At 39.2% G+C, this 14,083-nt stretch overlaps 1 protein-coding gene across 5 annotated transcripts in view; it reads left to right on the plus strand.

Moving 5' to 3' along the window:
- The window catches only part of MCTP1 (multiple C2 and transmembrane domain containing 1), a 230,857-nt gene that overhangs the window by 53,790 nt on the left and 162,984 nt on the right, over window positions 1-14,083 (plus strand). For all 5 annotated transcript variants that reach the window (XM_063129601.1, XM_063129602.1, XM_063129603.1 and 2 more), the window contains exon 3: window positions 13,188-13,330. In XM_063129601.1, the coding sequence (XP_062985671.1) occupies window positions 13,188-13,330 (143 nt within the window). The remainder of the gene's footprint in view (window positions 1-13,187; window positions 13,331-14,083) is intronic.

A 14,083-nucleotide genomic window follows, 5' to 3' on the forward strand; every position in this document is an offset into this window, starting at 1 on the left:
TTCTGTAGCAGCTTGTCCTAAATCCTTCCAGAAGGTGGTTGCAAAACTCACTTTTGTCCGCCTCAATAACGTCTTATATTCACCCCTCTGCATCAAATGCCTTCTGGTGTTATCCTCTGATTTGTCTCTCCTCAAGGACCTAGCCGATTTTACCAGAGCTTGTTTGGCTTTCCTGGCTTCTGCATCAAACCATGAATATACATGTTGATTCGTTCTTAAATGTCCGGACCTTACCAAGAAGGGCCGCATATTATCCACTAGGGCCTGGTATAGGCCCAGGGAGTTATCAGGATTATTAATGATCAAGTCCCTAGCCTCCATCATATTCGTGCTGTCTAATAATTGCTTTATGTCTTCTATCAGCATTGGGGTCCATCTGAAACGTCTCTCACCTATACATGTAGCCTGTAGGGGATGTTGAGCAGTAGGCTGTTTCCCACCCCCTGGGCATTCCACCTCGGCTATCAATGCTAGGTGGTCACTATCTGCACGATCATCTAGGCGGAGGGCATAAGTTTTCGCATAGAGGCCCGCTGACATAAAAATATAATCTACCACACTGCCCCCCTCCCAGTTAAATAAGTAAAATGGCCCCCTGTCTTATCTAGAGGCCCTCCGTTCAAACAGTATAAATGGTGCTTGTATATAAGGGAGAACAAGATTTTCCCAGCTTTGTTAACGACTTTGTCAGAGGAAGTTCTAGCTGGCATAGCATCAATATCTTCGTCTAACAGCAGATCCTTGCATATCTGTTCATTGCTGCTTCCTAGTCGTGCATTAAAATCTCCACATAACAAAATCTCCACATTAGGTAAAATTTCTTCAACCAAATGAAGTACTCGATCCAGTTCATGCCAAAGTTGGTTATCATTATGCTTAGTAGAGTTAGGGGGAACATAAACATTCAAACAAACCACTGAGTTATGCATAAAGGATTTAACTAGGGCTGACTGGATATAACCACTATCCGACAATTTCAGATCTGTTATATCCATCCGGGTATTCGTTGAGAGTAAAATTGCAATGTTGCATCTTAATAGCAGGCAGGGCAAGGAGTTTAAAACCTTGTAGATGCATGTCTTCGGGGGCCCTGAGCCAGGTTTCCTGGAGACATAGGAGATCAAATGTTTGTAGATAGGGGATGAAATCAGAATCTACAAACTTGTTTCCCCAGCCTGCCATATTCCATGACAGAATGCGTAAGCATTGTTCCGTTTGTCTAAGTGTTACCCTAAGGGAATTAGGAGACTTAGTGGCCCTAAAAAAGCACAACTATTGCCTGATGGTGCAGAAGTCCTCAGCCCACGCTCCTTGCACTCAGGCAATTGTTGATTATTTTTAGGTGGGCTACCCATCTCGTGGTTCTCCAGAAATCTGCTGGCTAGCCATTCCTCCTTCATTGCCAGCGGGTTGATGTTTTTAATAATTTGAGAAGGATAATCTTCCGCTGAGTTGGTGCTTTCAGACAGTCCCTCCACATCTGGCATTGGCACTTTTCGTTCAGGCCCACAGAACAGTGATGTTGGCAATAGGTTTATTTCCACTGTGCCTTCCAGAGCTGCCTGATCATCAGATGCGTCTTGGGCGCTGCTGCTTAGCTGGTTCATGCTCGAACTTCCAGCAAGGTCCTGGATCACATGGAGGCCATAAATTGGATTATCCAGGGTGATCAGATCCTTGTTGCAGTGTGGGACATCAGTGCCAGATTTTTGTAGCCAGTTTTTGAAATAGGGGAGTAACGGCTGAGGTTGGGCCAGATTTTCAAATAGCCTAGTAACTACCACTCCTCTCTCCAAAAAAATAGTCTCTCTGCATTCATAAACTCGTCTGGCAGTAGTCCAGTTGGAAAAGGTGACAATTGCGCGAGCTCATTGCCCATTACAGTAAAGATATTCTACACTATTCACATTAGGAGTTGTAAAAGTCCCCCGGGAAGCAGCTTCTAAGAACATTGAAAAATCTAATTTCCGTGCATTTTGAGTTAAATTTCCCTTTGGTTTGGGATAATTTGCAAAAGCTAATTTATATTGATTCAGCACCAAGTTCCAAGGGTGGGGTGGGGGTCAACCTTACAGTTCTTGGAGCTAGCTTCGCGATGGCTTAGTTTTGTGCATCTATCCAAGGGTCTTGTCCCTCTAGGTCCCGGGCCAATGGAGGTGTCAAACTTATAATTTCTTCTCCTGTAGTAGGATGAGGTGTTTGTACTACGTCATTGGGCAAAAGAGGGTTTCCCCCGTTAAAAGTAGACTTAGATGTAGAGTTGTTTCGACTAGATTTAGAATTAGTTATGGTCATCTTCCCTAACAGGTTATATAGTTTCTTATAATCCATTTTCTTATATTTGACTGTCTTTGCTCTTTTTATGTTTTTACTTTTCTTTGCAGTGTTAACATTGTTCCTCTTATTTTTACTACTTCGCTTCTTACTTAGATCATTTCGCCCCTTCTCAGGCTCAGTTATGTGTGGAAGATTTTTTATGATATCATGTCCTTCTTTATTTCCAAGATTGTCAGTGTTGTTTCGAGAAGGATTATGAATATCTGCCAACATTCTTAAAAGCTTGTTGCTTTCCACCAGAGAGCGTTTAATGTGTCCAATATCTTTAGACATGACGACAAGCCATCCTTCCAGGAATACACCTTCACAGGCAGATGTCAAAGATGTGCTCTTGGAAGTCTGTGACTAATAAGCTGTTATTAAAGCCCAAAGACCACTCTAGAGCAAGATTAATGTTAGTCACCCCAATCCTTTCAGAATTGGCCTCTTCAGTCTCCTCAATCCCCTTTTCAGTCTCTTCGATTCCCGACTCATTGCCTGCTCCTTCAAAGAACTGTGTGATCTTTGTTTGGATTTTCCGTTTCTTACATCCCCCCGTAAAGGAGAGGGTAGGAGGGAGTCCAAGCATTTTATAGCCAGTCCTGGTTAATACCATCTCTTTATCGGGAGCTAATTACCTGCTAAAGAATTGGCAAGGGGCAGAGGCAGAGGCAAAAGGCAAAGGCTGGCTAGGGGTGATTTTAGCGACTTTCAATTCCATTGGAAGTTGCAGCAACTTAAATTCCTTTCCTCCCCCGTCAATGTTCTCTATTTAGTTATGTATGTAGTAAGTATATTATGCTTGGCTAGTTGTAGCAAATTGGTATCTTCAGGCACAGGAAGTTTTTAAACAGACTAAATGTTTGTATCGAATCCTTAGCAAGAGTTTTTCAGCCGTAATTTTAACAAACTTTCAAACCGCCGTCATTTGTAAATGGCGGCAGGAGGGTTTCTTATTCTGATTAATTATCCTCCTCCCTCGCTATCTCTTCTCTTCCTTTAGTCTTTAACCTTGAGTCTTTAGCTGGCTGCCCATACCATACAAGGCTGATATTTCAGAAGTTGCAGGGAAGTTTTACAATTACAATTACTGCGATAAAAGCAGTGATAAAAGCCAGAGCTCACGGTTTACACGCCAGCATTCGTTTCTCCCAGAAGTCCCCAGCCCTACAATATTGTCTGATTGCATCTCTGTTTTTGCCATGTATGGTTCACAACCAATGCCCTTACCTCCTTCTGACACCTGAATATTATTTAATCGAGGGATAATTAAATTATTAAATTATTAATTATTATTTAATTACATTCACTGCTTCCATACCATCCTCAGATTTACTGTCAGATCCATCTTTCACTGCAGCAGATTCCTTACTTACCCCATTCCTCTGTTTATCCTGTTTAACTTTGCCCTGTTTGATCTTTCTTACAGCATCACTTTTGTCTAAGATTTTAAAAAGTGGGTTAAAATTCATACTTCTAACCTTCTTACCTTGATGCTTGTGGGCTTTACCCTTATGTTTATTGCTGCCATGCTCAGTTGTACTTACTTTCAAGGATATTTTCTTAACAGGTGCTATCCCTTTCCCCAGGTCTTGGGATAGCCTTTTCACCTCTTTCTCGTATACATTACTCAATGTAGGAATATGTTTTTCCAATATGTTTTCCCCCACTTTTTAAAACGAAAAATATTTTACCTATTTAGGAAAATATTTAAAACCTCTTTGAAGTGTGTTTGTTTGAAGAAGGTTTGTTTGAGGAAAAAGAGTTTTAATAAAACCTGCAGACTTAAACCAAACCAAACACTAGTTTGGAATGATGACATTTGCAACTGCCTATACTTGTAAAAGACCAGGATTTCTTTTAGCCTTTAGTGGCATTTAATACCACCCTTTTGTTTGCATTTTTTTTCCTGCAGACTGATTCTGGATTGCAAAATCCAGACTGAAGCTGCTGAGCTGGAATCCACATCAGATTTAAGGGTGAACAGAGACTGGGATGAGGCTAGCTCAGTATGAAAAGTAGTTGCCTATCTTTAGATGCTCTTGTACACAATTTAACTTGCTGTGCCAATTCATTACCAGTTGGGAGCTGGTCTTTTAATCCTCTTATTTGCATTTGATTCTGCGCAATAATGGGATGTAGCTATATCTTGCAACTGGCCTTAATTTGTAATAATATCCCCCCCCCCCACTGTCTACACATGTGCATGTATAGAATATCAACAATACATACATATTCACATTTTCTACAGACCGTGTTAACATTTCATGCATCTCATGTGGGCTCTGGTCCATATTTCATATAGTAAATTTATATAGCACTATTTTTCAAATATTTCTAAAGCAATAATATGTCTTACTAACTTTTTATTCGTAATTGGTTTGGGATTTGTTTATAGGTGAAGGCAGATTCTTTAGTCACTCTTAAGACATGCAGCAAACTGGGCTTTGCAGTATATAAATAGTTTATCTCTTTATTTATTATATTTTTAATCTGCCTAATAATCAATGTTCTCGGGGCAGGATACAAAAAACATAATTCAAAATAATATAGCACAGGAATAGATAAAATAGCAATAAAAATCTAGAACTAGGCTCTAAAATGCCTGGGAGAAAAGAAGGGCTTTTGCCTTGTGCCAGGTGAACCTCTTTGGGGAGGACATTTTATAAGTGGGGTGCCACAACTGAGAAAGGCCCTATCTCTTGTAGCCACCCACTTAGCTCCCTTTGCAAGGGCATCTGCAAGAGGGTCTTCCAAAGATGATCTAAGAGCCTGTCCAGGTGCATATGGGAAGAGACTTCCCTCTAGCTACTCTGTTCTCAAGCTGTTTTAGGGGTTTAAAGGCACACAAACACTTTGAATTGGGCTCAGAAATGATTTGGAAGCTAGTACAGATGAGAAAGTACTGGTGTCATATGACCCTTTCTGCCAGTTCCAGTTAGTAACCTAGTAGCTCTGTTTTGAACTAACAGATAAGAGACCAGTGAATCAAACACTGATCCAAGCTTGTGGCTTTGCCCCTCAGTTGTTTCTGCTGACTTTGCCACTATCTGTGGCTAAAGAAAGTTTAACCTGGGCACTTAAAATAAAAGTGACGAGAGAGGGAGTAAGAAGTATGGAAAGATTGTCAGCTTCAAGCTGTTGTACTTGACAATAGAAAATAAAGTCAATGGAGGCTTTTAAAATTTTGTTACCCTTCTCTCGCATGGGCAGGAATTTCAGGAAGCAAACATTAGTTGGGGGAAGTTTAATCCTCCCCTTCTGGAATGCAGTGGTACCAATCTGAATTGGCACTGCATACAAGTGCCAGCTCCATACTACACAATTAGTGTAATGTGTAAATTATCTCTGAGTAATATTGCGAAGCTGGAAGAACCTGCTGTGAGATTTTTGTACTTTATTTTATGCCTCTCTTTACCCTAGAGTAACTTTCTGAATTTCTTCTAAAATGGAAAAGCTATTAATCTGATCTCAGTAGCCTTTGGTTTTGTAGATGTTACAGGCTTTCTCAAACATTAGTTGTTAATATGTCAAGTTTTATGTAAAGGGCAACTTGGACAAAAACAGTAAATTTTTTTAGATAATGTTTAGATGATCCTGGTGCTCTGGGTTTCATTTGCTTCAGAGATGATGCCTTGGGAATATATTGAGAAATAATTCAGTGTGATAGTCTAGTCATTGTAATAAGCTTAACACATTCTAAATCACTTTTATCTATATTGCAGCAAATAAGTATCTAAAATAGTCTCACTGCTGAATGGAAATGGGAAGCAATAGTTGAATTCTGAAGGGATAGTACTTACCTCTTTTTAATGTATATTATAGAACAGGACCTGCCGAACTGTCCAGTAAAATAAAGTACTTTTGTACCATGTAATTTTCAAGATGCTTGAAACGAAGAAGTGAATCTCAGTATATCCTAAAATAAAATGAAGCTGGGCCTTCCAAAGTCTTGCTTATTGATGGTATCCAAGTGAAAATTATATTTGGTATATTTTATTTATTTAGCATCATCTGTTTGCATGGCACTTTACAGAGTACAAGAGGGCAGGTCTCTGCTTCAAGGCGCTTACAATGTAAAATTTAACATGAGAACAGAGGAAGAGGTGGCAAGTGGAGACAGGGACTTGTTCTTATGTAAACAGGGAAGCAATATGCAGCTCTGGCCATGGTGATATGCCTAGTTACATCATGTCTGCATTACTGCAATGTGTTATACATAGGGCTGCCTTTGAAGAATGCATGGAATGTACATGTGTTGGTGTTGGACTTGTTAGTGGAAAGGAAGACAGTTTTGGGATTTGAAGGGAGAGCTTATTGTGTAATTAGCGCAATGAGAAAGGTGAATGATTTTGACAGAGGACAGATATGAGGGAATCAAGGTGAGATAACTTTAAAACCAGAGAGAAAAGGATTGTGGTAGTCTAGGCAAGAGATAATCGGGGCATGCACCAGAGGTTTTTGATGGAAACAGAGAGGAAGGGGCCATGTATTTGCAGCATTGTAAACAGAAAAGTGACACAGCTTGGCTATAGACTGAATATGGGAAACAAAGAGGAGAGAGTAATTAAAGGTAATGTCAAGACTATGTGAACATTCAGCATGCTGAATGGTTACATTGTCAATACATAATAGAAAGCATATAGGGAGAGCAGGACTTGGGAGTAAATTTCAGTCTTGGACACACTGGAGTTGAGACAATGAAACCTCCAAGCAGAAATATCAGAAAGGCAGTTGGAGGGAGAGTGGACAGTTCAGGGGGCGGGGGGGAAGAGATGTGTATCATCTACTCTCATCCAGCCACTGTCTCTGTTTGAAGGCATTCAGGGATAGTGTGGCAGGACTTTAGCCATGCCAAATTTTAAACAGCTCTGTTCATTCATTGATTTTTAGATTTTTTTAAAAAAATTGAGGTTTAAAAAAATGTTACTTTTAAGGATAAAGTGATGAAACTTGGCACCATGATTGCTCTTAAGGAAGACTTTAGCCATGCCAGGTTCAAAGCAGATATGTTCATCCATTGAATTTCAGGATTTTTTAAAAAAGTTTGAGGTTTTAAAATTATTATTTTTTAAAATGGCATTTTTAAAGCTGAAGCACTGAAAGTTGGCACTATGATAGCTCTTAAGGAAGGCTTTAGCCATGCCAAGTTTGAATCAGATTCATTCATCTGTTGATTTTTAGCAACTTTTTAAAGTTTGAGGTTTTAAAACTATTCTTTTAAAAAAGCACTGGAGCCATATCCTTCAAACTCAGGTTGTCAAACATCCTCTTTGGGGTCTTGCACCTTGAGCAGTTTCAGCTCTTGGCATCAAGGAGATCTCCAATTTTAGCTAAGTAGTGCTGAGCGAGCAGGGCACCTTTCCTATTGTAGATTTGGTGGGCAGTTGGGTACCTGGAGCTCAGCAGAGGCGATGCATCCACAAATCAAAATGTGGGAAAGGAGAGGTCAGTCAAACAGCCCACAGGGCAAAACGAAACAGGCCAGAGGCCTTTTTCTCAAAGTTCCACATCATGGGCGATGAAGGGTCATCCTTAGAGAAAAACTCTCACGACCAACAGTGAGGTGCCAGTTGAAAGAGAGGCTCTCATCTTTGTGGATGCCTGTCGCTGCAGATGTTGGAACGTGGCATGTTGTTGCTTTGCTTCACTACCCCTTCCCTTCTGCTTCACTTGTGAGCTTAGCCAGGTACAAGCAATATCAGGAGGAGGAAAACACACATTTATAGTCAGACAACTCTTGTTCTCCTTGTAGTGAGCAAAGATAGAAATGGGAGGGGCAAATACTGTATTTCTTCGATTGTAAAACACACACTAATTTCAGTACCACCAACAGAAAAAAAGCTTTGATTCTAAGAATAATAATCACACACACGATTCTAAGATGCACCCCATTTTTAGAGATGTTTATATGGGGGGGAAAGTACGTCTTAGAATCGAAGAAATACGGTAGTTTGTTGGGAGAGTGTGGTAAACATGCAAAGAGTTGGTAATAGGAATGGATAGTAGTTTCCATGATAAATGAGTTCTATTGTTTTGACTTCTTCCTCCCTCCCTGAAGCCTACAGTGCCTTTTATGCCATTACAGAGTCAGCAGTCCTGCCACGTTTTATTATGGTGTGCCTTTGAAGTTGCTTTATGACTATCCTAGTTGATGTTATTTCAGCAAAATTACTATCCTGGAAGTAGTCGTTTGCTGTGTGATACTTTAGGATTAAAGGCCGAACTAGTATTTGGGGACCTATCAATTTCTGTCAAATGGAATCTCCTGTTTCCAGCTCTAATCTTGTGAACCAACTGACAGTGTGGAGGTCAGGCCGTATAATAGTGAAAAGGCCTGGATTTTGCTCAATGATTACTATTTAACAGCCTGACAACCTGAAATGATAGCTCTGAGATTCATAGACTGCTGCATACATTAAAAGGGGTGTGAAATTGAGAGCTACAACAGCACAGAAATAAAGTGAAGGAACTGTATCTAAGACAGAAGCGATGTTAGCACTGAACAAGTCTCCCATCAGGAGGAGGAATTAATAGAGTATGGTAGGATGAACTTGTTCTTAGGAACTTGAGTTGAAGAGCAACTTCCTATGTGTGGAAAGAAGCACAATTGCTGTGAAGAGCAACTTCCTATGTGTGGAAAGAAGCTCAATTGCTGTGAAATATGAGAGAGAGAGAGAGAGAATATACCACTTCTAGAAGACCAACTGAAAAGAAGGGCCATCAATAATAGTAGGTTAAAAATAGAAGAAGGCTCCAAACCATTCAAGAAATAAAATTTTAATATGTTTCCATGATATTTAGGAAAGGAGACGACACAATATTTTTTTATGATGATTTATGTAGGACTTTGCAAACTATATGTAATCATACTTGCCTTTACAGAAACAATGCAGTCTAAATAGTTTCTCAAAATAACTAATATTCTCCAAAAAGGACAAGCCTTTTTGTATTGATTGGGGGCTGGTACTTAAGTTGACAGGGTGTTTTAATTTCTATGTGTGGAAAGAAGAAGTTCAGTACTATGCAACATGAGAGAGAATATACCTTTTGTAGATGATCCAGGTTCTTAAAAGATTTGTGCTGCTTAATTTGTGCCCTTGTTACTAGAGTTCCTGATCAGAAAGTTTGGATGCTTCTCATTATTTTTCCCTGTTTCATATAAGATGTGATAACTGTGGAATGCTTTTATTGCTTATGAAATACTACCAAGACTCTTAGTCCCAACTTAAATGTGGTGCATGTCACACTCAGTGGTGCATTGCTAAATTCTGAAGTGCAGGGGTTCATCATGACAGTACTTTCCACATCTCTCGCTGGTCTTCTCCCATTCTCGCTTGCTGCCCCCTATGCCTGGAATTCTCTTCCAGTGCATTTGCGGACCACAATGTCAATTTCTGTTTTTAAATCTCGCTTGAAAACATTTCTTTTCTTGAAAGCTTTTTAACCGTAGCGTGGTCATACTAGTCTATATTTAGTTTTAATGTCCCTACCCCTATTGGTTTTTCCCCTCCCTCCCCTGTTGGTTATGGTGATTTTAGATTGTAAGCCGTATGGCAGATTGCCTTATTTTGTTCTGTACAGCGCCATGAACATTGATGGTGCTTTATAAATAAATAAATAAATAATAACTATTATAGCCATGACCCAAAGAGAATCCAGACAATGCAAGCAGCTGTGTTGATCCATTTTTAAAAACAAACAAACAAAAAACCCAAAATAGTTCTATCAGTTTTCATCTCCACCAGGAGCAGGGCTTTTATAAAGCTAATGGGTCTTAATTGCCCATTCAAGATCAAGGCCTAATCTACACCAAGCAGGATATTGCACTATAAAAGCAGTATGAAAGCGGTATATAAAAAGCAGGAGCCACACCAAGCAGGATATAGCACTATGAAAGCAGTATATAGTATGTGTCAATGGCCCCCAACAGTCATCAGTGCACCTCAATACCGCTATAGAGCAGTAGTGTGGCTCCAGCCTTTTATATACCACTTCCATACCACTTTCATAGTGCAATATCCTGCTTGGTGTAGATTAGGCCCAACTCTCCCCCAAATAGTTTGCATTACAACAGGAAACAATATATTGTTGCTGGGGAAATCCAATTTTCCTCAGCTACTGTGAGGATTGTAGTTAAGTTCAGAGGGAACAGGGAAAGCTGAGAAGCGTGGAAGTTGAGGTCAGCGTCCCTGCTAATAAAAAAGTGCCAGGGGTGCATTCCCATAAGCCCTGGCTCAGCTGTACCACTGCTCATAGCTAAGGGGTGTACATATATAAACATTCCATACTGCAGAGCATTCCAGTTTCTATTCCGTAATTTTTTGCCAGCAGATAGGTTCAGTGGATCCTAGATATTTTTGTTTGGTAGGCATTACAAAGGGCATTTCCAGACAGAAGGGTGTTTGAGTGGCAGGTTGCAGTGTACTGGCAGGCTGGACACCCACAATTCATATATGGTCTTCATTCACCTCCTAACCTATTGCTGCTAGGGTAAACGAACTAGTAGGACTGGCACGGAAAGAGCGCAGTAACTGCCATGCAAAGCAGCAGGTCTAACATTGGCAGCAGATCTTGTCTTGATTTAATGCACTGTTATATTTAGAAGTTGTTACCTTGTAGGTTAAACTGAAAGGCTATTAATCTTGTAGTTAAACTGCAAGTTTGCAATTTGTCATGGAACTTCCAGTTAATGGGAAGATACTGCCACCATGTGCCCAAAATGTTTGTTGTTTTTATAATTAGTGTAGCATTAGTGGACTACAAAAGACTCTCACTAGTTACAGAGTGTTAGAAAGCTGCTTGAATTATTAGAGCATTTTTTTTTGGCTTTCCTTGAGTGGTAGTGCAGTTGAACATCCACCTGTTTTCAGTTATCTTATTCAGAACATTGTGCCAGTTTATGTGCACTTTGAGCTAGAAAGGAAACGAATGGAAAAGGGTTTCGTGTAATTTAATGCATAAGATATACTTGTCATGGGTAAACAGTCACTGAAAGCCATTCATTTTTGCCATGTGGGTTTGCTTGGGGTTAGATTATTGATTCCAGTGAACACATTTTGTTGACAAATATTCATGCGGCCCAAATGACACCAGTTTGCTAGATAACACCATTTAACCTCCCAAACTATATTAATGTGTGTGTGTGTGTGTGTGTGTGTGTGTGCATGCATGTGTGTGCGCACCCACCCACCCACACTTATTACAGGGTTAGATAATCTGATCAATATTATTATTTTAATTTGTAAGATTAGTATTGAAACCAGAGAGGTCAACCAATTATTTTTTTTGAAAATGGCTTGAGATACTTTTTCTGCATGTTGGCCATATCACAAATAGAACACATCCTAACAATGGAGGCACAACTTTTGCTCAGTAATCCAATATAACATTGGGTAATTTGCAGGTATTGTATATTTAGAAAATACAGTTTTACCATGATTCCAACATGAAATGAAAGAAAACACTTTAATATTGCTTTGCAATTTTTGTATTGGCTGATCAAGAATTTCCTCAAATGAATATGTGCGTTTTGTAGTCCAGTGTTTATTAGTTTAATTACTTTGTGGAAAATATATAAAATGAGATTTCCTATGTATTTTGCAAAAAAAAAAAAAAAATTATGAAAAAGCACTTGAGTGTGTTATATAAACAGGCTACTTGTTAATGATTGTACTGATATGAACTCAGCTTTACTCAGAGGGCTAGATCTAATCTAATTATAAACTGAAATGGGCAGTATGTATTGCCATCTTGTGGCCTGATATAATATCACAAATTTCTCTGAAATTCCTACATAGTATGAAGTTAAATTTGTAATGCGGATCTATGCTCTCTTATACAGTAATGCACATGTGAATATGTTATGCAAGACACACTAATGTTTACGTGTCTACATTTGGTGCACTAAGTGGAGGACTTACTTTAAAATTGATTTAGATTAGAGGGAAATTAATGGGCATCTGAAAGGGTCATGTTTACATTATGAAAAGCTGTTTTCTGGTAGAGAATACTCCAGAGTACTTTTTAGTTTCCTGAGAACTACATACTTTTAGTTTAAAGCATTAAATGCAAGTCTCATTATTTGGGAGAAAGATGTTAAAAATGTGTATCACAATTAAATATTTAAGTTGGTATACCAATTTTCCCCCTCTAGAATACACTGTTTTCAAAAATACGCAAGACTTTCATATCAGACCCATAATTTCATGACATCCATTTTACATGGAAATTGTAAAACACAATAATCAAAATGGCATGGAGTTATGTATTCACAGCATATATATTCAGACTAATAATCATGTAATCTTTGAGTAACTTCATTTGGTCTGGTACACAAAATAGAATAAGGTCCTCCTCTGGGTGCCTACACCGAGGGAAGCTTGGAGGATGGCAACAAGGGAGAAGGCCTTTTCAGTGGTCCCCCCCACCAATTATGGAACCATCTCCCTGCTGAGGCTTTCCTGGTGCCAACATTGTTGTTTTTTCGGTGCCAGGTCAAGACTTTTCTCCCAGGCATTTAACAGCATATGTTGAGTTTTTAATTGACCCAGAATAGATGGATATTGTGTGTAATCTGTTTTTATGCTTTTTATGGTTTTAAATTTTGTATATTTGTTTTTAATGTTCCGTGTTTTAATCTTTGTAAACCGTTAAGAGAGCTTCGACTATGGGGTGGTATGTAGTAATAATAATAATAATAATAATAATAATAATTCGCTGTCAGTTTCAACACTTCAGTCATCCACTAAACTTTTTAAAATATTGAGCTCTCTAGTCTCTAAAAACATGTATGTCAGTCATCTTGTTTAAAAAGAAGAAGACTTCCAAATGCATGCAGATGTTATACTTGATCTTGATTTCTGTTTCAGGGACAAGTGATCCATATGTCAAGTTTAAAATTGGTGGAAAAGAAATCTTTAGAAGCAAAACAATCCATAAGAATCTTAATCCTGTATGGGAAGAAAGAAGTTCTATCATTATTGAAAATCTAAGGGAACAACTGTATATAAAGGTGAGTTACAAGCAATTCAACTTAAGAATAAGGCCAAAACAGACATAACTTTAAATCCACACCTAACAACTGAGTCTTTTTGTCCATTTTTCTCTAAAGTAAGTGCCATAGCCCTAAACCAGATATGGCTCATAGTGTATGGGGGAAAGGGTTAGCACCCCCTCCTTTGCTAAAGACGTGATCAAAATTGGTCTCCTTGCACCTTGTAAAAATGAGGAAAAGACATAGCTGCTAGATACAGATTTAAAGTAATATCTGTTTTGGCCCATAGTTAAATTTGGTATTGCATGACTCCACTCAGTGCTGCAGTTTATCCTTTGAATGCTATGCAGCTTGAAGTTGCCATCATAGAAGTTCCAATTGACCCAGTTTGCACGTGATGACTAACTATGGGTTAAACAGCCCACAGTTAGGGCCATACCAGAGCTAGCAAGCACGCTGCCTCCCACTTACTTGCTGCTTCCGCTTTGCATCCACATTTGCAAACAACCCAGGAATGATGCGTTCCTGGATTGTTTGTCATGATGTGCAAATCCAGAACTCTGGGTTGTTGAGGGAGAAACAACACAGAGTTTTAACCCAACAACAAACCATCAGTTTCTGGGTTGTTTACAAAAGCAGATGCAAAGCGGAAGTGGTGAGTGTGCAGGAGATAGTCCACCTGCTTGTTCCTGCATAGCCCCAACTAACTATGGGTGTTTAACCTATAGTCAGTTGATATGTGCAAAGCAGGCCTGTGAAGGTTGGAGACCT

Source organism: Elgaria multicarinata, chromosome 6 (genome assembly GCF_023053635.1).
Source record: "Elgaria multicarinata webbii isolate HBS135686 ecotype San Diego chromosome 6, rElgMul1.1.pri, whole genome shotgun sequence".
Classification (NCBI taxonomy): domain Eukaryota; kingdom Metazoa; phylum Chordata; class Lepidosauria; order Squamata; family Anguidae; genus Elgaria; species Elgaria multicarinata.